The sequence below is a fragment of the Eumetopias jubatus genome, unplaced genomic scaffold (genome assembly GCF_037043125.1).
Source record: "Eumetopias jubatus isolate StellerSeaLion01/CBP00866 unplaced genomic scaffold, mEumJub1_p1.0 scaffold_9, whole genome shotgun sequence".
NCBI classification, from domain to species: domain Eukaryota; kingdom Metazoa; phylum Chordata; class Mammalia; order Carnivora; family Otariidae; genus Eumetopias; species Eumetopias jubatus.
Genome location: NW_028274815.1, coordinates 76086772 through 76114582, shown reverse-complemented (window position 1 = coordinate 76114582; position 27811 = coordinate 76086772). Strand labels below are relative to the sequence as shown.

The window sequence follows — 27811 nt, the reverse complement described above, 5'->3', positions numbered from 1 at the left end:
AGGAGGCTTCTTAAACAAGGCATGCCTCAGTGTGGTCAAGAAAGAGATCCTTTCTGATTTAGGAAAGAAATACACACTTACCTGGCCAAGTTAACCCGTGCCGTAAGAGGAGAGAATTAAAGAATGTGAGTGGCTAACACTGAGCTTCATCAGGATAAGCCTAAATAGATGATTTTTTTTTCTTTTTCTTTCTCTTTTGGGATTTGGAAGAGAAACAGGAAGTCAGAGATTCGGAGAAAGGAGCATTCACTCCATAATTGTAAACAGTTTATTTTGTGTCAGTAAATATTTCCCAAAGTCATTGGGGGGGGGGGGGTATTTGGTAAACCAAGACTTTTCCTCTCCACTGCAGTGAAGACACATTACTTTCAAATTCAAAATCTAGAAATGATATTTATTTAGCAAATGGTTATAACTCCCAAAGCCATACAGTTATGTTCTATAAAATCAGTGGTAATGGAAGATGATAGTGGATGTTGTTCAAAGTTAGAATCTTTACTCAAGATGGTGTATTAACACAACAGTTACTTTATACTAACCGAAATTACGGAATGAAATGAGGAAATCAGGTGTCTAGACCTCTGGGGGACCATGAGCCAACCAATCTGTAGTTTTGAATTTTTTAAGGTTATGACCCTATTAATAGGGAATGCAGACATTAGAGGCCAATTTAATAATATTCTTAAGGTTTTTCTACTTCATTGTAAAATAAATAATGAGCATAACTAAAGATATGAATAGGTATGTTTAACTTAGGGTTTATTTATTGTGTCGTTTTCATAGCAAAGTAGTCTTGGTAAGATATATGTATGAACTTGCCATATTTGAGGTTAAAACATTTCCCTCTAAATCATTTGAGTTAATGGTGGAATTCTTGGCAGGGATAACTACCAACAATGGATCATTAAATTTGTAAATATTGACCTACTATACATCCATGTAAACTGTTACTTTCTTTAAAAAAATTTTTTTTATTTTTTAATTTTGGAGTGGGGAAGATCTTTCTAAAGTATAAAACAAAGCCCAGAGTCCATGAAGAAAATGATTGTTACACTTTACCACATATTTAAATAAAATTTGTTCTTTGTATATATCACAAACAAGTTTTAAAAGACAACAGATATGTGGGGAACAATTGTGTAAATAAATGTGTGAGAAGAATATTTGTCTCTGCATTACTTTTTAAAAAAATTATTTATTTTTATTTGAGTATAGTTGACGCACAATGTTACATTAGTTTCAGGTGTACACCATAGTGGTTCTGCAGTTCTATACAACTGTTACTTTTTCTTGACTCATTTGTAAATAAATGCTCTTTTTAAAATTGAGGTATAATTCACGAACCATAAAATTTACCCTTTAAAGTTTACAGATCAGTGGCTGTTAGTATATTCACGAGGTTGTGCAACCATCAGCACTATCTAATTCTGGAATAATTTTGATCATTCTAAAAAGAAACCCCAAACTCATTAGCTGTTGATCACCATTGCCCTCTCTTCACAGCCTTGGCAGCCACTAACTTACTTTGTCTCTTTGATTTACCTATTTCATGTAAATGGAATCATACTATATGTGGCCTTTTATGTCAGGCTTCTTTTATTTGGCATCTAGGATAATTGTCACGCATGTATTAGTACTTTATTCTTTTTTTGTGGTTGAATAATATTCCAACATACCGATATACCACATTTTATTTATCCATTCATCTGATGACGGACACTTGGATTGTTTCCACTTTTTGGCTATTTGAAAAATGTTTTTATGAACAATTTATGTACAAGTTTTGGTGTAGACTTACGTATTCCATTCTCTTGAGTATATAGTTAGCATTGGAGTTGCTGGGTCATATGGTAACTTTATGTTAAAACTTTTGAGGAACTGTTAATCTATTTTCCAAAGCAGCTATACCATTTTTACATTCCCAGTAGCAAATTATGAGGCTTCTAATTTCTCCACATCCTCACCCACACTTGTTATTACATGTCTTTCTTATCATAATCATCCTGTTTGGTGTGCAGTAATTGTCATGATTTTAATTTGCCTTTTCCCTTATAGCTAATGATGTTGAGCATCTTTTCACATGCTATTGGCCATTTGTATATCTTCCTTAGAGAAATGTCTATTTAGATCCTTTGCCTACTTTTTAATTATTTTGTTTTTTATTGTTGATTGTAAGAGTTCTTTATATATTCTGGTTAAAAGTTTCTTAGATATATGATTTGCAAATATTTTTCTCCCTTCAGTGTGTATCTTTCCATTTTCTTGATGGTGTCCTTTGAAACAAAAGTTCTTAATTTTGATTAAGTCCAATTTATCTATTTTCTTTTTGATTACTTATGCTTTGGATGTCAAATCCAAGAAACTGTTGCCTAATCTAAGGTCACAAAGATTTACCCCTGTCTTTTGTTCTAAGAGTTTTTGGAGCTTTGGTTCTTACATTTAGTTCTTTGATCCATTTTGAGTTAGTTTTTGTATCTGTTGTGATGGAGGGGGTCCAAATTCATTCTCTTGCATGTGGATATCCAGTTGTCTAGCACCAATGTTGAAAAGATTATCCTTTTCCCATTGAACATTTTTGGCACCCTTGTCAAAAATCAATTGACTATAAATGTGAGGTCTTATTTTTGGACTCTTGCTTTTATTCTGTTGATCATATGTCTATCTTTATGGCAATACCATACAGTTTTAACTACTATAGCTTTGTAGTAATTTTTGAAATTGGGACATACGAGTCTCAATATTGTTTTGACTATTTTGGATTCCTTGAATTTCCATCAGAATTTCGGATCAACCTGCCAATTTTTACCAAAAAATGCCATTGGAATTTTGAGAGGGATTGAATTGAATGTATGTGTACATTTGCAAGTATTGGCATCTGCACAATATTAAGTATTCCAATCCATGAACGTGGATATCTTTCATTTACTTAGGTCTTCTTTAATTTCTTTCAATGATGTTTTGTAGTTTTCAGAGTACAAGTCTTAACACTTCTTTTGTTAAATTTATTCCTATTTAGTTATTTTTGATGCTGTTGTATGTGGAATATATTCTTGATTTCATTTTTGAATTTTTTTCTTGGTAATGCATAGAAAAACAATTGATATAATTGATTGTATTTTGATCTGGCTTCCTGAAACCTTGCTGAACTCAAGTAGTTCTAATAGCTTTTTTGTGAATTCCTTAGAATGTTCTATGTACAAGATCATGACATCTGAAAGAAATAATTTAGTTTTCTTTTTCTTTCTTTTTCTTTTTTTTAATTGACTATCTAGTATATGCCAGGCCCAGAGATAGATTTAGTTTTCCAACTGGATTCTTTTTATTTTATTTTCTGGCCCTGGCTAGAACCTCTAGTATGATGTTGGCTAGAAATGTCAAAAGCAGACATCCTTGTCTTATTCCTGGTCTTTGGCAGATCAGTCATTTATCATTAAGTTTGACGTTAGCTGTGGGCTTTTTATAGGTGCTTTTTGTCAGGCTGAAGAAGTTCCCTTCTATTACTAGCTTATGGACTGTTTTATCCTGAAAGGGTGTTGAATTTTGTCAAATGTTTTTCTCTGCATTGAATGAAATGATTATGTAGTTTTTGTCTACTATTATATTAATATGGTTCACTGTATTGATTGATTTTCATTTGTTGAAAAATATCTGCCTTTATGTTATTTTTTTAAACTGTAGAGATTTTACAGTAGAATGGAGAGCAAAAATTCACCAACATGAATTAAACTCTTGTTTAACAGTATCAGTACATTTCTGTGCAAAGATACAAATGATTCAAGACTTTTTTTTAAGATTTTATTTATTTATTTGACACAGAGAGAGAGCACACAAGCAGGCAGAGCATCAGGCAGAGGGAGAGGGAGAAGCAGACTCCCCACTGAGCAGGGAGCCCAATGTGGGACTTGATCCCAGAACCCTGGGATCATGATCTGAGCTGAAGACAGACACTTAACTGACTGAGCCACCCAGGCGCCCCTCAAACAATTCAAGACTTAATGACATCTCTTTCAGGACCGATTTTTATTTTATAATATTTCATTCATATTTTCTTTCTGTGTCCACTCGAAAGCTAAGGAGGAAAGAAATGAAGTCACGGAATTGAGAAAAAGTTTGTGACTGACAGTTTGTGCATTATCTATTCCTAAATGTGAGGAATGATAAAAGTCATTAAGCCTGCTAAGGCTGATATCCTTAGAAGAGACTCAGAATACAATGGTGTGAACCTTCTATAAATCCAAAAAAATGAAAAGAGAATGATTTCCAGTTTTACCCTTATAAGTTTCCCTGAAATTATGGCTAGAATTTAGGAGCATCTGGAGGCTTTGAGATGGTTGGTGGTCTTAATAAAGTTGTAGCCTTTGTAGAACAACTCTACTTTTATTTATTTCTAAATTTTTGAATGATAATGTCAGTATTAATGTGAAAATTGGTTTAAGCACAAAACAATATTTATACTAGGAAAATAATCTTTCGTGGGTTTTTAGCAACACCAAGTTTTTTAAAAACTTGTATAGGTTTAGGAAGGGCTATATTACACTAAATACTGAGAAAATCAACTTGGTTAATATGTGAGGGACACATATTTTTGGAAAACAAAAGAATGATACACTTCAGCTGCAGATCTATCCTGGGGTTCTCAGAGTTTTGCTGTCACATATATGCCGAGACCAGGGCTTAGCTCCTTATGGAAATCCATTCGTAATGCAAATTTTATCTGTTCAAAGCTAGGGCAATTCGGATATATATCATCAAGTCATTTATTCAAATGGCACAATGAAACATTAACATTTAAAACAACGTTTATGAATCCCAGAACCAGAAACAATGAAGTTATAGTTTTTTGCACTTCAGAATTTCAAAACCAGTTCCCCTGCCTCCTGGCTTCCCTCTTAACAGGGCTTTTCCCTGAGATTTATCTCCTCCAAAAGGAAACATTAATGTCATGGGAAACACCGATTTACTTAATGTAGGTGATTCCAAATTTTATATTTATATCTTTTCTTGCAACAGAAAATAAATTATACAAATATGTCCAATGTCATAATACTTTGCCCAGTTAAATATGCCGAAGGATTTTTAGCTTGAAAGAGAGCTTGGACCAAAACAAATTTAGGGTGATGGTAAGTAATAATTATAATGTAAATCTAACTTAAAATTGTAGGTCTAGTAATGAAGTTTCTTAGGTTATTCTATCATGCTACCAACTGAATCAAATTTAGATAGTCTTGTAAATTTAGGAGTGTAGTAAAATTATGAACTGAAAGTTTAAAAAAATGTTTTATCTGTTGGGCAGAGCTAAAATAATACCAGTAGTCTCTGTTTGGGTGGTGCTATTATTCTGTCCAAAGTGCTGTTAAAAATAGCAGTATTTAATTTGTTCCTCACAATATACTCAGGAGGAATGATGGTTTGTTATAATCAGTGTCCTGCTTTTTCAAGATTGGGTAAACTGAGACATGGAAAGGATACGTGGTACAGAAAGGATGAATAATAAACACATTGGGCCTCCAACCCTGGCCTCCTGTCTCCCACTAAGTTTTTTCCATGAGCTATTCAGCCAGTTCTGAAATTTATCTGAGAATTTATAAAATTTGTATGTGGATAGCATTAGATGGTAACTAGAATGTGTACATGGGATGATGTAATGAATTATCTTGAATGCTGATGGGTATTATGTTGTTTGAATGCTTTCTTTTCTAGAATAAATATGGCAGAGCTTTCTGAGACAGAAGGACCAGTAGATTGGAAAGAACGATGTGTAGCTCTGGAGTCCCAGCTCATGAAATTTAGAGTTCAAGCAAGCAAGATAAGAGAGCTCTTAGCAGAGAAGGTAAGCTTTTCTTTCCAACCTTTGTTATCAAACATCAGCTGTTTGGGGCATATTTCACTTACATTAAGTAATCTCAGTACTTTTGGGGGTAAACATTTTTAAAATCAAGAACATAATGTAACTTTTTGTCAGGTCTTTGAAGCTATTTTTGGCATACTCTTTTGCCAATTTTAGAGTGAATAGCATTTCTTTGCCAATGCTAGTGGAATATGTAAGAATTGTGTGTATTTGATAAATGTAGAGTTCATTCATTCCAGAGAGAAAAGCTATGGTTTATTTGATTTTACTAGAGGTGTGTGACAGCATATTAATTTACTAAATGTTTGGGAAAATCATGTTTAAAGTGATTATAGAAGAATATTCCCTATTGATAGTAAAACATGTTTATACTGTTTTTGAAAGTATGCATCTATTTAGGAATTTGTATTGACTAACTGTGTATCACTAAACTATAGTCTGGGCTAGAATTGAGTTTAATATAATTATATGCTTCTCTTAATAGTTCTAGTCATATAATTAAAATTTCATCTATGTCATAGGAATTTTTTTCATATATGTGTGTAAAACCCATGGATTAATTCATTCATTTGTTCATTCATTCAACAAATATTCCCTGAGGGCTTACTTTGTGCCACTCTTCTTAATGCTACAGTTATATCTGTGAACAAGAAAACCCATACTCCTGTTAGCAGGGAACCTGGATTCTAGACCTGTACTGTCCAATATAGCAAACACTAGCCACAAGCGACTATTGAGCATTTGAAATGAGACTAGTACAAATTGAGATATGTTGCAAATGTAAAATACACCTCAATTTCAAAGATTTAGTATGAAAAAAAGAATGTAAAATATCTTAGCAATAATTTTCATGTTGATCACATGCTGAAATAACATTTTGGATATTAGATTAAATAGAAAATACTGGGGTGCCTGGGTGGCTTAGTCGGTTAAGCTGCTGCCTTCAGCCTAGGTCATGATCCCAGGGTTCTGGGATCAAGCCCCACATCCTCCTTCTCCCTCTCCTCCCCACTTGTGCTCTCTCTTGCTATCTCTCTCTGTCAAATAAATATAAAATCTTAAAAAAAAAATACTAAGATTAATTACATCTATTTCTTTTTACTTTTTAAATATGGTTACTAGAAAATTTTAAATTACATATGTAACTCACACTGTATTTCTTTTTTAAAAGAATTATTTATTTATTTAATTTTTAAAAAAATATTTAAAAATTTTAATTTCAGGGTAGTTAACATACAGTGCTATATTAGTTTCAGGTGTACAATATAGTGATCCAACAGTTCCACATGTTAGTGCTCATCAAAGAAAAGTGCACTCCTGGGGCGCCTGGGTGGCTCAGTCGGTTAAGCAGCTGCCTTAGGCTCAGGTCATGATCCCAGGGTCCTGGGATCAAGCCCCACATCGGGCGCCCTGCTCAGCGGGGAGCCTGCTTCTCCCTCTCCCACTCCACCTGCTTGTGTTCCTTCTCTTGCTGTCTCTCTCTCTGTCAAATAAATAAATAAAATATTAAAAAAAAAAAAGAAAAGTGCACTCCTAATCCCCTTGACCTATTTCACCATCCCCCAAACAAACATCTGTTTGTTCTCTATGGTTAAGAGTTGGTTTTTCGTTTGTCTCTTTTTTTTCTTTGTTCATTTGTCTTGTTTCTTAAATTCCACATATGAGTGAGATCATATGGTATTTGTTTTTCTCTGGCTTATTTCACTTAGCATTATTCTCTCTAGATCCATCCAGGTTGTTGCAAATGGCAAGATTTCATTCTTTTTATGGTTGAATAATATTCCATTATATATGGAATGTATATATATAAATCACATCTTCTTTATCCATACTTCAGCTGCTTCCATAGTTTGGCTATAATGCTGCAGCAAACATAGGGATTCATATATCCCTTCGAATTAGTGTTTTCATATTCTTTGGGTAAATACCCAGTAGTGCAGTTACAGGATCAGAGGCTCATTCTATTTTTAATTCTTTGAGGAACCTCCATTCTGTTTTCCACAGTGGTCATACCAGTTGCATTTCCATCAACAGTGCATGAGGATTCCTTTTTCTCCCCATCCTTGCCAACACTTGTTTCTTATGATTTTGGTTTTAGCCATACTGACAGGATGACTCGCATTATATTTCTATTGGACAGTGCTGTCTAGATGGATAGATAAATGGTATTGTCATTCATAACTGATCAGAAGAAGTTACAGGTGGTTTCTCCAGCACTTGTCTGCATAATCCTTTGGGATGGAGACTGGTACACACATCACATCTTCAAAAAAGATTTTTAATCTTCCATTGATAAGTGAGACTCTCTCTCTTTTTTAAAGATTTTATTTTTAAGTAATCTCTATACCCAATATGGGGCTCAAACTGACAACCCCAAGATCAAGAGTCCCATGTTCCATGGACTGAGCCAGCCAGGTGTCCTGCTAGCTGAGAATCTCTTAGTACAGAAGTATTCTAATAAAATCCAGGAAAACATCATTCAGTTTATTTTTTAAAATTAAAAATTTTTTTTAAGGAGGTTCCAATGCAGGGCTTGAACTCATGACCCTGAGATCAAGATCTGAATGGAGATCAAGAGTCAGACGCTTAACCAACTGAGCCACCCAGGGGCCCTAAACATCATTCAGTTTAAACTTTCATATATATCATCTTAAATTTTTGTGCTATAACATCTTTTAGGTGGAAAGATTAAAATTATTCTATTCACTTTGGGTCAAAGGATGACCTAGTAATAAGCTTTGTGGAATAAATCCCCAATATCAATTGGCTTTTGTTTATCACCATTAGAATAAAAGTTATGATTTGAAAAAAAAAATCCCAGTTTGAATATCTCCTAAATTGAGGAAGCTTATTCTAACTCAAAGTTAGTGACTCATGCTTAGTCTTTTGCTCCTCTCTCTATAAAAATCATTTCCCAGACTGTGCTGATTTATCTAGTATTTTCCACAATCGCAGCCAGTCCATACAATGATTTTATTAAGATCATCAATTATATGCTTGCTGCTGTACCTCATGGACACTTACCAGGTGTTGCCTTAGCCTTTTAGCAGTTAGTACACTGTTGGCCACAGCCTCCTTAAGATTTTCTTGGTTCCTTGACTTCTGTACTCTCTGGGTTTCTTTGTGGACTAAATAGGAGTTATGCTTATTTGGGTTTCAGTGAATTGACCTTTAAGTTCTAAATTTTCTGGCAACATTTGTTCTTTAGAAGGCATGTTTCAACAAATTTCTTTATGAGTGCCCATTTTTCAGAATTTAAAAGTGATATTTTCTCTATAAGTATATTTATAAATAAGCTTTTTGATTGTTAGTTTATGTTATTAGTTTTTTTTCTTTGCTGGGGAATGAATATCGAGAGGAATATTATTTCAAAATTGCTATTGTAGGGGCGCCTGGGTGGCTCAGTCGATTAGGCATCTGCCTTCAGCTCAGGTCATGATCCCAGGGTCCTGGGATCATCCCAGCCTGCTTCTCCTTCTTCCTCTGCCTGCCGCTCCCCCTGTTTGTGTACGCGCACTCTCTCTCTCTCTGCCAAATAAATAAATAAAATCTTTTAAAAAAATTGCTATTGTAGTTGTGGTTTCTTTCTTCCCTTCTTTGTCTTCTTCATCTTCTGTATTTTTTTATCTGTGACTTAGATCCTGTGACAGATCTAAGAGATGGAATTATTCAAATGTGTTTTATAAAGTGGGAAGTGGACAAGTATGCCAAGTTACTCATGGTTTCCTAGTAAATATATTCAACACTAAAATGAGAATGTTTTTCATGATATTTTCTGTTATATTCCATTACGAAATATTTTTCCCTGGATTAAAACTATTTTTGGTACCCACCCATGTTCTAATAAAAATACCAAATATGAGTTGATTTATTATGTGCTAAGCATTTTATAGACATAATTTATTTAATTCTTATAACAAGCTGTAAAGTAAGACATTTTATTGTTCCCATTTTACAGATTGGGACACTGATGCTTACTATGTGCCAGGCAATCTTCTTTATATATACATTGTTAGCGCTTTATATACATAAAAAAAGTTTATATATACACATACTAATACACACACACAAAATCTATTTATATGTTATATGTATAGAAATAGATATTTATGTAATATATAAAGTGCTTTATATATATCAACTTTTTAATTCTTATAACAACCCTATGAGGGTAGGTACTAATATTACTCTTTTTTATCCAGGAAGAAACTTAGGTACATAAAAGTTCCTTAACTTGCCTGAGTTTATGCTAAAGAGTGAGTGATAGAGACAAGAATTGAAACTGAGCATTCTGCTTTTAGAGCCTGAATGCTTAGCTATCACCCTCTATGGCTTCTCTAATCTAGTTTTATCACCATATTCCTTGCTTTCTCTGATATAGTTAGCCACTCATCTATTCTGTCTTCTCCTCAGCCATGCAACATTTAAATCCATCTCTGCTTGAGAGCAGGTATCTGTGTGTGTTATGTATGTAGTAATAACAATTTACCTAGCACTACATATTTTTAAAGAAAACCCTATTGCATTGCTTCTGCATGCCAACTTGAGTCAAATGTTGCATTCCAGAGGCCAGTCTGGTCCGATCCATAACCTTTGGTTTGTGTTAGGACCAGTCTGCCCCAAGGCTTCTCCCGAATAGTTCTCCAGACCTTCCCCCCAAATGGATGCAGGCCCAAGGCTGAAGATTCTTGAGAGAATACTAATTTGATTCTTCAGCTCTTTGCCAGGAATTCTGGCCAACTTTTCTTTCCTGCAACAGGTTTGGTTCTTAGTTCTGTTTTATTGGCACTGGCTATAGGCAGCTAACGCTAGGTGCCAACTATGGATCCTAAGACTTTGCTACAACAACCATTAGCTGCTTTAAACCCTACAGTAACCCTATGAGGGGACTATTATTATACCAAATGTCAAGATGTTGACATTAAGATTGAGAGTATTTGAGTAGTATGCCCAATATCATACAGCTAATGAGTAACAGAATGGGCATTAAACCTTAGATCTTTTATACTTTTTGTGATGCAGCTAATAGAGTGCCTGGCACATAGAAGTAACTCATTATTTTCCTGTATCTTTTTGAAGGGTCACACTGGTTAAATGTACAAGGAGATGACTTAACAAATGTAATTACCAATTAATAGGAGACACCCTTTCTCAATTTTTTTTTTTTTAGGAAAAATGTATGAGATGATCTCAGAGTGTTTTGATAATTAAAGATGGATTTCAGTTATATATACTTTATGTTTTTTGGAGATGGAATTGGAGAATAAATGAGATTTTTTTAAAAGAACTATTTTTGCTCCATTTTTTTTCCATCACAATTTCCAAGTAACTTTGAATATTGACGCTTGTGAAGAAAAAGGCCTTATTGAAGTCTTGGGCAAATACTGCTATAAGTGGGAGAGGTCTTTAGAGGAATTTAAGGAATGGTGTTGGAAATATCTCTAGTATGCCAAATATAAACTCTTCAGTGAAGCTGAGATTTAAGTAGTTTTCCTACTTTACAGTATTACTAGTTAGTGTTCTCAGTCACAGAGGGAAAGGGGAAGGTTTCTTTTTAAGTTGAAATGAATGCTGTTTCCTATGGGTTAGGTTTTCAGTTAAAAAAAAAAGAGGATGAAAATATGAAGAATTTCCCTTTGGGCATCAGCATGGCCCATGTGAAGTAATGCTGCCGTTATCTGATACAATATCACTGTCTGGGATTTCCTGCCACTTGACCTTCCTTAGTGAATATGATTCCCCTCAGGTGGTCTAGGATTCTCTCATCGGAATGAGGAGTCCCTGGACAGCATAGTATTTGCCTTCATATAATGGTCCAGTACAACATCATGACCACCCTATTTAAATTACACATCCCCTCAGTCACTTTGTTGCCTCACTTAATATTTCTCAGTATCTGATGGGAATTATACATATACTCACAATGAGACTTTGCAGGCTAATTTAAATGTTTGTTTTTGGGCAACTGACTGAAGATATTATTTATTATAACAAAATAAGTAAAAATGGTGTTAGTCTTTCATGGGTTCTGTTGGGGAAAATCAGGAAGAGATAACTTGGTGGGGAATTGCTGGCCACATCAGTGAGTGTGAAGATCTTAAAGTAACAAATCTTTAAACAATTGTGAAGGTCTTAAAGCAACCAATCTGTGTACACACACACACACACACACACACACACAGAGGAATATTATTCAGTCATCAAAAAGAATGAAATCTTGCCATTTGCAATGATGTGAATGTACCTAGAGGGTATAATGGTAAATGAAATCAATTAGAGAAAGACAAATACCATATGACTTCACTCATATGTGGAATTTAAGAAACAAAACAGATGAACATGGGGAAAGGGAAAAAAAAGAGAGAGAGGGAAGCAAACCATAAGAGACTCTTAACCATAGAGAACAAACTGAGGGTTGTGGGAGGGCAGATGGGTGGGGGATGGACCAAATGGGTGGTGGGTATTAAGGAGGGTACTTGTGATGAGCACTGGGTGTTGTACTAAGTGATGAATCACCAAATTCTGTATCTGAAACCAGTATTACACTCTGTGTTAACTAAATGGAATTTGAATAAAAACTTGAAATAAAAAAAGAAAGAAATATATACTACAGTGCAAAAAAACCCACCAAGTTTATTTGCATACGGTGCTTAGAACACCGAGTATTAAATGTGGTGGTGTTAGGATCCAAGGTCAGTGGCATATTGCCTTCTGTCACTTACTGCTATGTTCACTGTGGCTACAGAGGGCACTTTTATGGTAGTAAATCAAAGCACTAGGTTTAGAATTTGCTACTTCATTTTGTTATTGTGTAAGTAGCTTGTTTGTAAAAATACCTATTTTTGTCCAAAGCCTGACATAGGGTAGCAGATTATTTCAACTTTCTTTTAGTGACTTGGTATGGACTGGTTGTGAACTTGATCCAAGATTTACATTATATATACATTGTGAAAGTAAAAACTTATTTGAATATATCCTACATTGCTTTTTTTTTTTTTTTTTTGTATTTTGCAAAGTTATTTTCCAGCTTGAGTGAGTATAAAAACCATCATTCAAAACCAAAGTATTGCTGGGGTGCCTGGGTGGCTCAGTCGTTAAGTGTCTGCCTTTGGCTCAGGTCATGATCACAGGGTCCTGGGATCGAGCCCCGCATCGGGCTCCCTGCTCGGCGGGAAGCCTGCTTCTCCCTCTCCCATTCCCCCCTGCTTGTGTTCCCTCTCTTGTGCTGTCTCTCTCTGTCAGATAAATAAATAAAGTCTTAAAAAAAATCAAAGTATTGTCTATCCTACTACCCTTATGTTTAAACTCATATTAAAGTGTTCTAAACTTGGTTGGATGTACTTAATGTATATTTACTTTATGCAATGTGAAGTGCTTAGTATTCATGGTCTGTAATACAGATTGTGCAAATGTAGTGATTTTCTTTTGTCAAAGTTTATACTTGCTTTTAAATAATTTTTTTGGAAAGAGTTGAAACTTTCATCCATTCATTCATTTGTTCAACATACATTTATTGAATTTCTGTTACGTGGTATTCATTACCCTGCGTCAACCATTGTTATGTAAGTAAAGACTACATGCAGAATCTGGGGGGACACTTCTTAGCTTATTTACTATCTAGTGGTCGAATTATGTTAGAATCTCAAATTCCAAATTTAGCCTTAGTCATACCTCCGTCCCGTGCTTCGTTCTGTGATATGTTCCCTGAGAACATGCGACTTAAAATTGTTCCTGCTATGAATGTTAATATCACTTTACATTACCAAGAAAATCTTTTCTTGGCTAGGCTAGATTTTAGCCTAGGCTAAAATCTTTTAGCCTAGGCTAAAAGAATAGCATCCATGGGATAGAAATAAAGATGAATGCTTTCCAACTAAGAATTTTGTGGTTTCATGTATTGGGAACTTATTTTCATATGGTTCTGTGTAACTATACGCTGTGTGGAGTTTATAAATACCAAAGCAGCTCTGGTTCAACTAAAAGACCACTAGGGAATCAGAACATGAAGACTCAAATCCCAGCCATGTCACTGGCTGGGAGCATAAGCTTATACAAGGCATCCTCATTCTGAACATCAACTTCCTAATCTTCATGATGAGCATAACAACTTCTGTCCTATGATGTGGCTGTGAAACAGTGTAGTGGAAAGTTTCCGGTTCTTAAACATTAACTAGAATTTTTTTTAAGTTCTTTTCTATTCCCTGAATTATTTTTCTTTCCTCTGAGATTATTTCCCACTTTTATGTTTGTTTGTTTTTTTTTCAGGTTGTAAACTTTTCTCAAATTTCTGATGATTTTTGGTGGTCCATTTATATATAAGAATGAGGCATCTGAAAAGTTGACCAGCAATTGTGTGTAAATAGTCAGTGCTGGTCAACTGTCAATCTTTGTTTTAGGATGAGTGGGTGGGAACTGCCTATTACACCATGAACCATAAATGCCACAGTTGTTGGACTGGTGCCCTCCAAACAATTTATTCAGTTTTGTAAGAGAAGAACATTTCCATTTTCAACAGGAAGTAAATGCTTAGCTGCTGGACATTTGGCACATGGGGATAAGTGAGAAGGTTTCAGGGAGTTCGTTGACTCTAAGGGCTACATATTTGCCATTAATACCCACTGTTTTCACCCCGCACCCTTCACTCTTGCTCTAGGTCTTTACAAGATTCTGTGAGGAAATTAACTCCCAGGAGAAGCCCAGGACCCTCCAGTCCTTATTCTTAGACTATACTTTCTGCTTCATCAAAAACAAGGGGATTAAATGAATACAAGCACATTTAATGGTGAGCTTGTCTCCCCACTTCCAACTTTACTCTCTTACATGGCTTCTAAAATGCTGGCAGCCAAATGTTTATCCCATGGGGGAGATTGAAAGTCTCTGGGGAATCTTATCAGCCCAGCAGGAAAGAGGAAATAATGCTGACAATCAGTGGTTCCCCAACAGAAAGTCCAGCCAGATCACCTAAGGTTAAAGTTCACGGTCAACAAGCCCCATATATGTGCTAAAGCATCTAGGCAGCTTTTTAGTCCCTTAACCTTAAACATAAGTAGGCATCTCATGAATGACCAGACATCTGAGGAAAGCCTCTAACATGAAAGATAGAGAACAAGCAGAAAACAAAACAAAACAAAACACAATATTGCCTATGCAGGGAAAAGGAAATAAAACAGAACAAGCAAAATCTTACCATTTAATATCCCAAGAGAGAAAAGATATTGTCTTCCTGAAACAGGGAATATTCAGAGAATGAGTAAGAACTCTTGAAAATTAAAAACATGGTAGAAGAGGGGTGCCTGGGTGGCTCAGTTGGTTAAGCATGGGCCTTCGGCTCAGGCCATGATCCCAGAGTCCTGGGATCGAGCCCCACATCGGGCTCCCTGCCCAGTGGGAGTCTGCTTCCCCCTTTCCCTCTGCCCCTCTCCCCCACTCGTGTGCTCCCACTGTCTCTCTCAAATAAAAAAATAAAATCTTTAAAAAAATGGTAGAAGAAATAGTAAACTTAATAGAAGGGTTGTAGTATAAACTTAAGCTAAATGGCTTGGAAGTAGAGAAAAATGTTAAAAAGATGGAAGATAGGAGAGAAAAGATTAGAAACTTAGAGGGCTAGTCCAGCATGTCCAAGATCAGGATGGTAGGAGGTCTGGAGTGGACAAAGTCAATGAAACAAGGCACAAAAATTTCCCAGAATTGAAGGACACAAGATTCTTGATTGAAAGGTCTACCAAATACCTAGCACAACAGATAAAAATAGTTTCGTCCAAAGGCAGATCATCATGAAAGTTTACTATAGACCAAAGAAAAGATTCTGCAAGCTTTCAGAGGAAAAAAAAAAGCCCAAACAGGTTATATGCAAACAGGAATTAGAATGGATTTTTAAGACATGAAAGTTCCCATGTAACCTTCTTGGAAGAATCTCCAAAAGGACATGCTCCATTAAAAGGAAGAAAGAAACCAAGAGAGAAAGACATAGGATACAGGAAACAGGAGCTCCAATGTGGGGAAAAGTGGAAGGGTCTTCCCAAAAAGACAGCTGTGTCCTGGCAAGAGGGGAGTCAGTGCGGATGGGTGCAGGTCAGAAGCTCTGGGAGTGGCTTCAAGAAGATGAAATTGGTAGAAAATCAGGTGTGAATGAACATCTTGAGAGATTTAATTTGGAGTTGAATTATTGATGAGTTCATAGAAAGCTGGATAAATAAAAGAACAAGACATTTAACTCTAGGGGGAAAAGTTATGGAGCAAGGAAAAAAGTAACCATGGTTTACTATGCGGTTCATCTCTGAATATCATACATAGTCACAGTAATACTAATAGTGAATAGTGAATTAACCAAAGGGAAGATATCTGTGTATCTGTGTTGATGGTGAGATCAAAGAGCTAAATACTCATTCTCCATAAGGGAAGTAAGTAGGAAATCGCTAAACTAAAAAACAAGTCAACAAAAAGGAAGCATGTTATTTAGAACATGAAAGTAAAATATTTAGAGAATTGGCTAACATAATTTTTATTAGTAAATCTTATGGAACTAGTTGGTACTTTATGTGCATTTGTGGCTTGGATAAACATAAAAACAAAAGAAAAGTTAAATTGTGAAGTAAATGGACTTATACAGTCTTTTGAGGGGAAATCTTGATGTTTCCATGGAAATCACCATCCAAACAAAATAATCTACTTTGAGTTTTCAGGATATATCAAAAGAATCATTATGTTCTGGGTTATGTATTTTAAAGTTAGGTGCATTCAGGATCAGGATTGTTACATGTCCCATTTATAATTATGAATTGTCTCATAATTATTGACACTCTTTTTGCTAATAAAACTTTTGGCATTAAAGTCTCTTTAGTCTGATTTTGATATTTCTTTTAGGTAGCACTTGCTTGGAATACTTTCAGCCTCTTAGCATCATTTTTTAAGTATGCCCTTTTAAATACAATATAGAAAGATTTATGTCTTTATCCGACTAGTGAGATAATCTCTTTAAATATATCTGAAATCATAATAAATGCATTCTGTTTCTACATATCATGTTGTTAAGTTCTCTTTGTCTTCCCTGTTCCAGCTTTTTTTCCCCCTCTGATGCTTTGGAAGCTATAGACTGAATTTCTATCAAGTGGTTATCCTTAACTCCTTTTAAAAAGAAAGGCCAGTGTGGCGCCTGGGTGCCTCAGTTGGTTAAGCATCCAACTTTTGGTTTTGGCTCAGGTCACGATCTCAGGGTTGTGAGATCGAACCCTACATCAGGCTCCGCACTCAGCACAGAGTGAGCTTGGAGATTTCTCTCCTCCCTCCCCCTCTGCTCCTCCTGCTGCTCATGCTTACTCACACTCTCACTCTCTCTAAAATAAATAAATAAAATCTTAAAAGAAAAAAGAAAAAGAAAAGAAAGGCCAGTACACATAGTTTATATTGTAATAATAGAACTTGAAAACTGAATGTGGTTAGGGAAAGGAAAGGTTAGGGAGTTGGTGATATCACACACACAAAAAAAGGGAGCATTGTGGGGGTGGGGGTTGGTGAGGGAAAGGATGGGAAACCCGCAGCTATGAGAGCTGAGCATCAAAAACAGCAAGTGCCAAAACTGTTAGGATGGCCAGCACTGATTCCTCTTTAGAGAACAGTTTTAGAAACTGGACATTTTCTAGAACAAAAAATGACACCTTCAGTTTAAACTTTGAATCAAGCTCTTGTAATTTAGGTAATTATTCAGCTTTGATGGACACTAGGAGATGCTAAATGTTGTATAAATCCATTAGAAGCCATAGAATGGAAAAATGTCAGGCAACCAGAAAGACTTCAATTGTCCCATCTTGTCCTAGAGAGAGAACTAGTAGTTTGTCCATCATTATCTCAAAATTACCTACTTAGAAAGCCTGAGGTGGTGTGGGGATGGGCTGGATTAGGGTTTGCTGAAATCACATTTTGGATAGGATGATTAATGTAACTGAAGGAGATCTTTCACTTTGGAGAATAATTTAGCCCTCAACAACTTCTTAGTCTGCCATGACTTTGCAACAGCAGTAGACTTTTAATTCGTAATATAGGTGTGTTTTCATAAAAAGAAAAAATACAGTTTTGAAATCTAGACCCAAAATGGCACTGTGTCCTTCCACTGCATTCTGTGGGTCACAGCAAGTCACAAAGTCATCCCAGAGTCAAAGGGAAGGACAATGGACCTCACCTCTCAATGGGAAAAGTGGCATGTGCATATAGTGAGGGAAGGAATTGGTGGCCATCTTTGGTAGCTATCTAAGCCTAACTAGTTACTTTAATTCACTCAGACTCTTGCATTCCAGCATATGTCCTTGCTTCCCTCCACTACAGCTGATCTCACAAAGGTCTCCAATGGCCTAATTACATATATTTACATATATTACTTATACTACATATCATTTACGTGTATCTTACAGTGTGTTACTTATATTTAATTTTTTTATTAAAGAAATTTTCAAACATACAAAAGTAAGCAGAATATTATAATGGATCCCCATATACACATTACCCAGCATTAATGATTATTAACTCAGGACCAATCCTGTTTCATCTATACCCTGATCCACTTCTCCTTTCTTACTTTATATTGAAGCAAATCCCAAGCACATTATTTCATCCATCTATGTACATTTTTAATGACTGTATGGTATCTGCTTATATATTTAGACAATTCTGTTTTTGGACATTTGTGGCTTTTATTTTTATCATTCAATTATAACACTGCAGGGGCACCTGGGTGGCTTAGTCAGTTAAGCATCTGCCTTCAGCTCAGGTCATGATCTCAGCGTCCTGGGATCGAGTCCCACATCTGGCTCCCTGCTCAGTGGGGAGCCTGCTTCTCCCTCTCTCTCTGCCACTCCCCTTGCTTGTGCTCTCTCTCTCTGTCAAATAAATAAAATCTTGAAAAAAAATTATAACACTGCAGTCATTACCACATATTTTTAATAAATGAAATACCAAGTTTTTTCACATCACTTTGACATGTTTTCTTATTTTTTTTTAAAGATTTTATTTATTTACTTGAGACAGAATGAGAGAGGGAGCACATGAGAGGGGGGAGGGTCAGAGGGAGAAGCAGACTCTCTGCTGAGCAGGGAGCCCAATGCGGGACTCGATCCAGGGACTCCAGGATCATGACCTGAGCTGAAGGCAGTCGCTTAACCAACTGAGCCACCCAGGCGCCCGACATGTTTTCTTATTTTTATCCTCACAATTTCCTGTAAGGTAGGTAGAGCAGTTATATTATCCCTATTTTATACATAAGAATTTTAAAGTGCAATGTCAAGCTGTTGAATAGTAGAGTAAGAATTATAAACCAGATCTCTTGAATCTACTCTGTTCATTTTAAACTAAACCTTGCTAACTTAAAGTTATTCATAAAACTAATACATGTGTATGGTAGAAATACACTGCTATATAAATATCCATTGAACATCCATTAAGTATTAGATACAATGCTAAACACTCTCCTGTTTAATCTTCATGTAAATACTGTGAGATAAATGTTAATCTCTTTTACAAATGAGGAATGGAGACTCAGAAGTTAAATGACTTACTCATCATTACATTGCTCATAAGTAGTGGAATCTGGATTCTGATTTTGGTCTTCTTGCCTCCAACATCAGTACTCTTTCCACCTGTCTCTACATTGATATTTCAAGGGCTACACTTTAAAAGAAAAGATTTATTTATTGGGGCGCCTGGGTGGCTCAATTGGTTAAGCGTCTGCCTTCAGCCCTGGTCATGATCCCAGGACCCTGGGATTGAGCCCCACATTGGGCTCCCTGCTTAGCGGGGAGTCTGCTTCTTCCTCTCCCTCTGTCCCCAACTCATGCTTGCTCTCTCTCTCTAGTGCTCTCTCTCTCAAATAAATAAATAAAATCTTTAAAAAAAACTCAGGGATTCCTGATGGTACCCACTATTTAAAAAAAAGATTTAGGGCGCCTGGGTGGCTCAGTTGGTTAAGCGACTGCCTTTGGGCTCAGGTCATGATCCTGGAGTCCCAGGATCGAGTCCCGCATCGGGCTCTCTCAGCAGGGAGTCTGCTTCTCCCTCTGACCCTCCTCCCTCTCATGCTCTCTATCTCTCATTCTCTCTCTCTCAAATAAATAAATAAAATCTTTAAAAAAAAATAAAAAAAGATTTATTTGAGAGAGAGAGAGAGAGAGCAGGGGGGAGGGGCAGAGGGTGAGGGAGAGAGAATCCCAAACTCCATACTGAGCACAGAGCCCAACAGGAGGCTTGATCCCGCAACCCCGAGATCACGACCTGAGCCAAAACCAAGAGTCAGACGCTTAACCGACTGTGCCATCCAGGTGCCCCTACACTTTTTTTTTTAAATAAAAAAGCAAAGATGACTTTTTGAATAGGTGCTTTATTTAACTTATAATCAAAGTCATATACATATAATGTTTTCTTCAGCACATTTAGCCTGTTTATATATAAACTTATATCCCAAGTCTTGTGAAATAGTGTATGTGTGTGTGTGTGTTAGGTGTGATGCTTTTTATAATGGAAATAAACTTTTTTTTATAAGGTTATTGCTTGCTACCGAGCTTTTAGAATTTGACTGTATGGCTGGCATGTGCAAGGTGTTATGGAAGATATAAAGGGTCCACACACATGAAGTCTGTCTTCAAGCAACTTGCAATATAGTTGGGAAAATAGTAGAAGGTAGAGAGTCAATGCCATAGGAGCAGAAGAAAAGTTATTTGGCAGCGGTAAAAATACTATTCTATTCATATATGCACAGTGCTTTATAGATGTAATTTCATTCAGTAATGTATAATATATTGAATACTTACTGCATATAAAGACCTGTATAGGGTATGTAACAGTGAGGCAAAGAGACAAGGCTTCTGCCCTGTTAACACTAGAAACCAAACTTCAGAAAGAGAAATCTGACCAGATATTTGTATAGTCCTTGCCTTAGTTTGTTCTGCTATAACTAAATGCTATAGACTATGTAACTTCTAAACAGCAGAAGTTTATCATAGTTCTGGAGGCTGGAAATCTGAGATCAAGGTGCCAGCTAAGTCAGGTGAGGGCTCTCTTTGGAGTTGCAGACTTCTCATTGTATCCTCACACATTGGAAGGGCTAGGGAGCATTGTGGGATCTCTTTGATAAGGGCACTAATCCCATTCACGAGCCCCCCTCCCACCCCCGCCATAACCTCATCACCTCCCAAAGACCTCTCCTCCTAACACCACCACAGTGGGTGTTAGGATTCCAACATGTGAACTTTAGGGGGGATATAAACATTCAGACCGTAGCATTCCATCCCTGGCTCCTCAAATTCATGTCCTTCTCTCATACAAAATACATTCATTCCATCCCAACAGCCCTAAAAGTCTATAAAGTGCAGAGTCTCATCTAAACCAGGTATGGGTGAGACTTAAGGTATGATTCATTCTAAGGAAATCCTGCCAGCTGTGAATCTGTGAAATCAAATTACGTGTTTCTAAAATACAATGGTGGGACAGACCTAGGATAGATATTTTCATTCCAAAAGGGAGACATAGGAGAGAAGGAAGGGGTAACAGGTTCCAAGCAAGTTCAAAACGCCACAAGGCAACTAATGTTAAATCTTAAGGTTTGAGAATAATTTTAACTAAATGTTTAGCCCTCTGGGATGGAGGTCCTACCTTCTGGACCAACTCGGGGGGGCGGAGGGGGGAGGAAGGGTCTCACCTTCTGGGCCCTCAGGGGCATTGGCAGCCCCATGACTTTGCAGGGCAGCTCTCATGGGTTGAAGTTGCCTGCCAATGGTTCTACCAGTCTGGGATCGCAGGGGTGGCCTCACCCCCACGGCTTCATTAGGAATTGCCCTGGTTGGGGCTCTCTGGTGGCCTTGCACCAGAGGAGGCCCTGTGCTTGGGTTGTACACCCACAGTTCTGGGTGGCTTCATCTTTCCAAATCTAGGTGGAGGTAGCCATGCTCCCATGGCTCTCCTGGGCAGGGGTTGGCCCCCCATGGCTTTGGGCAGCACCACTTTTGTTTGGGTAGAGGTTGTGTGGCTTGTTGAAACTTAGGAAAGTCCTGTCCCGGCCTTGTGAAACTGAGGAGGCAGCTCTAATGAGCTGGGGTCCTTTCTCCTTGTCTTGAAGAATAGCCCAATGTCACAGCCATATAGCTCTAAGATCCCATCCTATAAAATCCAAGTCCAACAGCCAGCCCAATCCCTTCCTCTTCAGTTCACACGGACTTTTCCTTCTTCAGTTGCTACCTAACTCTGTGGTTCAAACCCATACTGACCCCTTAATCAAAAGGTGGTTTGGCCACACCCTGTCCTCTCCTGAACAGGCTTTTTCCCATTTCTTCCAATATGGATATGCTGGAAAGTATCCAGATTTTTAGATTCCACTTCCTCTTTGATTAACTATCTTAAATCATTTCTCTTCTCACATTTTACTCTAAGCATTCAAGAAGAATTAGGCCACTCCTTCAACACTTGGCTTAGCAATTTCCTCAGCAAATATCCAGTTTCATTGCTCACAAGTTCTACCTTCCACAAAACCCCAAGAGGAGAATCCAATTCAGCAAAGCCGTTTGCTGCTTTATAACAAGGATCACCTTTCCTCTCATTTCCAATAACATGTTCCTCATGTCCATCTGAGACCTCATCAGAATGGCCTTTACCATCCATCATATTTCTACTAACACTGTTCACAACCACTTAGGTATTCTCTGAGAAGACTGAGGCTTTCCCTATATAGCTTTCTTTGCTGTTTGCCTTCTGAGTTCTCACCAGAATTGCTTTAAATGGTCTGTTCATGGCAATGCAGGCTTTTTCTACCGTGCACCCAAAATTCTTCCAGCTTCTACCAATTACTCAATTCCAAAAGTCACTTCCACATTTTTAGGTATTTGTGACAGTGGCGCTCCAGTCTCAGTGTCAAATTTCTGCCTTGGTCCATTTGTGCTGCTATAACAAGATATGACAGACCGTGTAGCTTATGAACAATAGAAATTATTTCTCACAATTCTGGAGGCTGGAAGTCTGAGATCAGGGTGCCAGCAAGGTCAGGTTCTGGGTCTTGGACTTCTTGTATTTTCACTTGGCAGAAGAGGCTAGGGAGCTCTGTAGGATCTCTATTATCAAAAGCACTAATCCCATTCATGAGAGTCCCACCCTCAGGACTTAATCACCATCACATTGGGCATTAAGATTCCAATGTGAATGTTGGGGGGGGGGCGCGCACGAACATGCAGACCATAGCAATCTTCTTAAGAAACTGTTCAGTCTTTTTTTTTTTTTTAAGATTTTATTTATTTGACAGAGAGAGACACAGCGAGAGAGGGAACACAAGCAGGGAGAGTGGGAGAGGGAGAAGCAGGCCTCGGAGCCCGATGCGGGGCTCGATCCCAGAATCCTGGGATCATGACCTGAGCCAAAGGCAGACGCTTAATGACAGAGCCACCCAGGCGACCCCTGTTCAGTCTTTTTTAAGACTTTATTTTTTTAAGAGCAGTTTAGGGTTCACAAAAAAGTTGGGTGGAGGGTGCCTGGGTGGCTCAATCATTAAGCGTCTGCCTTCGGCTCAGGTCATGATTCCGGGGTCCTGGGATCGAGCCCTACATTGGGCTCCCTGCTCCGTGCTTCTCCCTCTCCCACTCCCCCTGCTTGTGTTCCCTCTCTCACTGTGTCTCTCTCTGTCAAATAAAGAAATAAAATCTAAAAAAAAAAAAAAAGGTGGGTGGTACAGAAATCTCTCATATATTCCCTGCCCCTACACATGCATAACCTCCCTCATTACCAACATCCCCCACTAGAGTGGTACATTTGTTACAACTGATGAATCTACATTGACACATGATAAAAACCCAAAGTCCATAGTTTCACTCTTGGTTTACATTCCATGGATTTGGACAAATGTATAGTGACATGTATCCATCATTATGATATCATACAGAGTATTTTCACTGCCTTGAAAAGCTTCTGTGCCCTGTTTATTTATCCCCCACCTCAGCTGGAATCATACAATATGCAGTCTTTTCCAGTTGGCTTCTTTCACTTAATAGTATGCATTTAAGTTTCCTCCATGTCTTTTCATGGCTTCATAGCTCATTCCCTTTTAGTGCCAAATAATATGTCATTGTCTGGATGTACCATGGTTTATTTATCCATTCACCCACTGAAGGTCATCTTGATTGTTTCTAAGTTTTGGCAATTATGAATAAAGCTGATGTGAACATCTATCTGGATGCAGTTTTGTGTTGACATAAGTTTTCAGCTCCTTTGGATAAATACCAAGGAGCGTGACTGCTAGATTATATGGTAAGAGTATGTTTAGTTTTTTAAGAAATTGCCAAACTGTCTTCCAAACTTGCTGTTAACATTTTGCATTCCCATGAGCAATGAATGAAAAGTTCCTGTTTTTCCATGTCCTCGTCAGCATTTGGTGTTGTCAATGTTCTGGATTTTGGCCATTGTAATAGGTGTGACAGTAGTCTTTTTTTTGACCAGCAAAATTTTACAGATCAACAAGTTGTTTGTGGATTTTCCTGGCAACCTCAACAATATTCAAAATTGAGGTTAAGGCTCCACAAGTGCAAAATTTTCCCTAATAACATAAAGTAGTTACATTGTAGAGGTGACAATTATCAGCATATTGCCAGTAGTGGAAGAATGTAGTGCTGGCATGTGCATGCCAGTTGGTTTTTTTGGTTTAAAGAATATCCTACACAGGAGAGAGATAGTGCTTGTCCAACGGCTTTTACATAGTGCCATAGTCTACACAGTAACTCAATAAAATGCTTTTAGACAACAGTACTGGCTTATTAAACATTTGAAATATTTTCACAAAAATTAAAGATGATATGGGGTCCAGAGAATACACCTAGGAAATATCTATTTATACACCCAAATATTTGAAACCTCTTCTAGAAGCTAGATCCCTTCAATAAATGGTCTTAAAAATGTTGCTGTGTGGACAGACGGTTAAACTGCCATATATGGTGGCAATGGAATGTTTTACTTTTGTTATCCAATAGAAATATAATATGAGACACATATATAACTTAAAATTTTCTATTAAACAAAATAAAATGAAAAATAATTTTATATTTAATGCAACATATTGAAAATATTTCAATGCGAGTTAATATAAAAATTACTGAGTTTATACTTTTCATATTAGGTTTTCAAATAATAAGCTGTGTGCAGTGTCAGTATCATAGCCAATGAGGCGCAATTATTGCTAATTCAAATAATAGATGTATTAATGAATTACGTATTTTACACTTACATATCTCAATTCACACTTCAAGTGGATCCACATTTCAAGTGCTTTTGCACAGCACAATTCTATTATCCCTCAGCCTTCAGTCATTTTCTGAACCATTTGGAGGTAAGAAAACCAGTGTACTGTTGAAATAATGAATGCCCTGAACCAGTGCACACCATTACTATCATCTTTCTGGGAGCTGGTCCATTAAAAGTAATAGCCATACCTGAACAGCAGCCTTCTACTACTTGCTTAGGATTATTATACATTGTCTCTTGAATAAGATGTGCAAATGGTTTTGAATTAAATACAACTCTTCCTTCAGACTCCTCTGCATTTTCTGCTAGAACTCCAGCTTGTTTGAGGCCTATTGCCGGCTGAATGTCTTCAGATAACTTCCAAACCACACTTCGATATGCACACTTCTCAGACTTGGCAGAGAAGGCTGTCTTTCAGACTCTATACTTGACAATTTCTCTTTCCACAGTCACGTATGGGAGGTTGCCATGTTATAGTGTGGCCCAGATAGAAAGGTTGTGATAAAGCCCTAGTAAACAACAGGTACACTGAATTGTCAATGACAGCAAATGTAGTGGGACGTGCAAGAAAGAACCAGTTGTAGTTTTCGCCATGCTTTTCAAATACATGTTTCTAAGTTGTCCTCATCTGTAACCACAGATTTTTAGTACTGTAGGGCTCTGCTTTGTCACTGTGTTTGGTCCAAGTCTCTTTCCGCACAGCCTAGTAATGCTCATTTTGGATTCTCCAAGGCTGATAGAATCAGCATAGCGACTGTTATTAAGATCCGTGCGTCGCACTCCTGGAATGTTTAAGAAATCTTTTCTGTTTGGCGGGCAAAGGTGATAGGGATCATGGTTGTTAACCTCTGTTGAATGTTAATTGGCCACATAATTATCAAAACAGAATAAATGCTCCCAAGCACTATACTGGTAAAAAAAAAAAAAAAATACCAACCATGGTGGGAAACCCTCCATCAAGTGTTAGGTCAGCGCGCTGATCAAACGCTGCGTGGAGTGGGTCTCTGCATCCCACTCGGTGCGGAGGTATGGCCGCCCTCCCAGCTGGGCCGCTCTAGCCCCTGGAGGCCGCTTCTCTGTGGTTTCGAAAAGGGGGCGGGACTGGAGCCGCGTGTGTCAGCCGTTGGGGTGCTCTTGAGTATAAGGTGAGGTGGAAGCTGTGGAACAATAACCAGCAATGAAACTGCAAATGAGCAAAGATCGGGCGACTGACGGCTTAGGGGCTGACCATATTTCAACACTCAGAAAAAAGAATTTAGAATTGAGGTTTACATCACAATGTATTCAGTACCTGGTACACATCTCTTATGTAATTTACATTGGGTCCTTTTTAAAGCTTTTCTTTTTTTTTTTTTAAGATTTTATTTATTTTTTAACAGAGAGAGACAGCGAGAGAGGGAACACAAGCAGGGGGAGTGGGAGAGGGAGAAGCAGGCTCTCCGCTGAGCAGGGAGCCCGATGCGGGGCTCGATCCCAGGACCCTAGGATCATGACCTGAGCCGAAGACAGACGCCTAACGACTGAGCCACCCAGCCGCCCATTGTACTTACAATCGTCATTTTAGTATTTTACTTTAAATCTCCAAACTTTTTATTCTCTACAGAACTTAAAAAAAAAACCCAAAACCGAGATCTTTTTTGACTCTTTGTGCCGTACGCATTTGTGGAGGTGCGAGTGTGTGTTAAATCAGAGTCTCTTCTGTACTTTACGACAATGCATAATACGAATTCAAACTACCCAGAGTTTTTATGGGGCGCCTGGGTAATGGTAATTTAATGGTAATTCATATCCATTAAACTACTTTAAATGTCCTTAAAGAATTTGATGACATTGCAAGAATTTTCAGGCGTTTTCATACGTGAAATATGAACTTTTATATTTTCTCTGTTTTTCCTCACTTTACAGATGCAACAGCTTGAGAGACAAGTTATTGATGCTGAACGTCAAGCAGAAAAAGCTTTTCAACAGGTAGAGTATAATTCTGGTTAAAAAATTTTTTTTCTCATGTGCCTGGATGGCTCAGTTGGTTAAAGGTCTGACCTGCTCAGGTCATGATCTTGGGGTCCTGAGATCAAGCCCCAGGAGGGGCTCTGCACTTGGCGAGGAGTCTGCTTCTCCCTCTCCCTCCGCCCCTCCCCCCACTCATGCTCGCTCGCTCTCTCTCTCAAATAAATAAAATCTTAAAAACTTTTTTCTCTCTCTACCAATATAAACCTTGTTTTGCCCAAAACAATCCTCAAAATAGTCTTCAACTCTTCTGTACATCCTGTCACTTTGACTATTCTGTGAGCTGGATCCATAGAGAAAATGGAGAATCTAACTTTATTTTGCCCTTAACAGATTTCCAAAAGATGAAAAGGCTCCCATTAGAAGGTTTTATCTTCTGAAAAAATCAAATATGATTTTTATGGCAATTCTAACCATAATGATTTTTAAATATAAATATGTTCAAAGCAGTGTCTTTCATAGAAATAAAGAGTTGGAAATAATATGAATGCCATATTATAAGAGAATGAATAAGTGAACTATATTTATTCTATGAAATATTAAACAACCATTAAAAATCATTATTACAAAAGACATACTAATATAGAAAAATGCTTGGAGTTATATCAGGAAAACTATATACAAAAACTTATACTTAGTATTAATAGGCATGTGGGAGAAAAGTCAAAGCTTTGATAAGTCGCTTAACTCAATCTGGGCCTT

The 27811-nt window shown here is 37.3% G+C and overlaps 2 protein-coding genes across 2 annotated transcripts in view; one reads left to right on the top strand and one right to left on the bottom strand.

The window, feature by feature from the left end:
* The first annotated feature begins 5707 nt into the window (after window positions 1-5707).
* PLEKHH2 (pleckstrin homology, MyTH4 and FERM domain containing H2) overlaps window positions 5708-27811 on the top strand; it is a 95730-nt gene continuing 73626 nt past the window's right edge. Inside the window, exons 1-2 of the mRNA XM_028104047.2 lie at window positions 5708-5830; window positions 27008-27070. Coding sequence (XP_027959848.2) covers window positions 5708-5830; window positions 27008-27070 — 186 coding nt within the window. The remainder of the gene's footprint in view (window positions 5831-27007; window positions 27071-27811) is intronic.
* C1GALT1C1L (C1GALT1 specific chaperone 1 like) lies at window positions 25162-26404 on the bottom strand. Its single transcript, XM_028103838.1, is given in 6 exon segments — window positions 25162-25237; window positions 25239-25574; window positions 25576-25822; window positions 25825-25947; window positions 25950-26011; window positions 26394-26404. Coding segments are annotated over 6 exon segments (855 nt in total).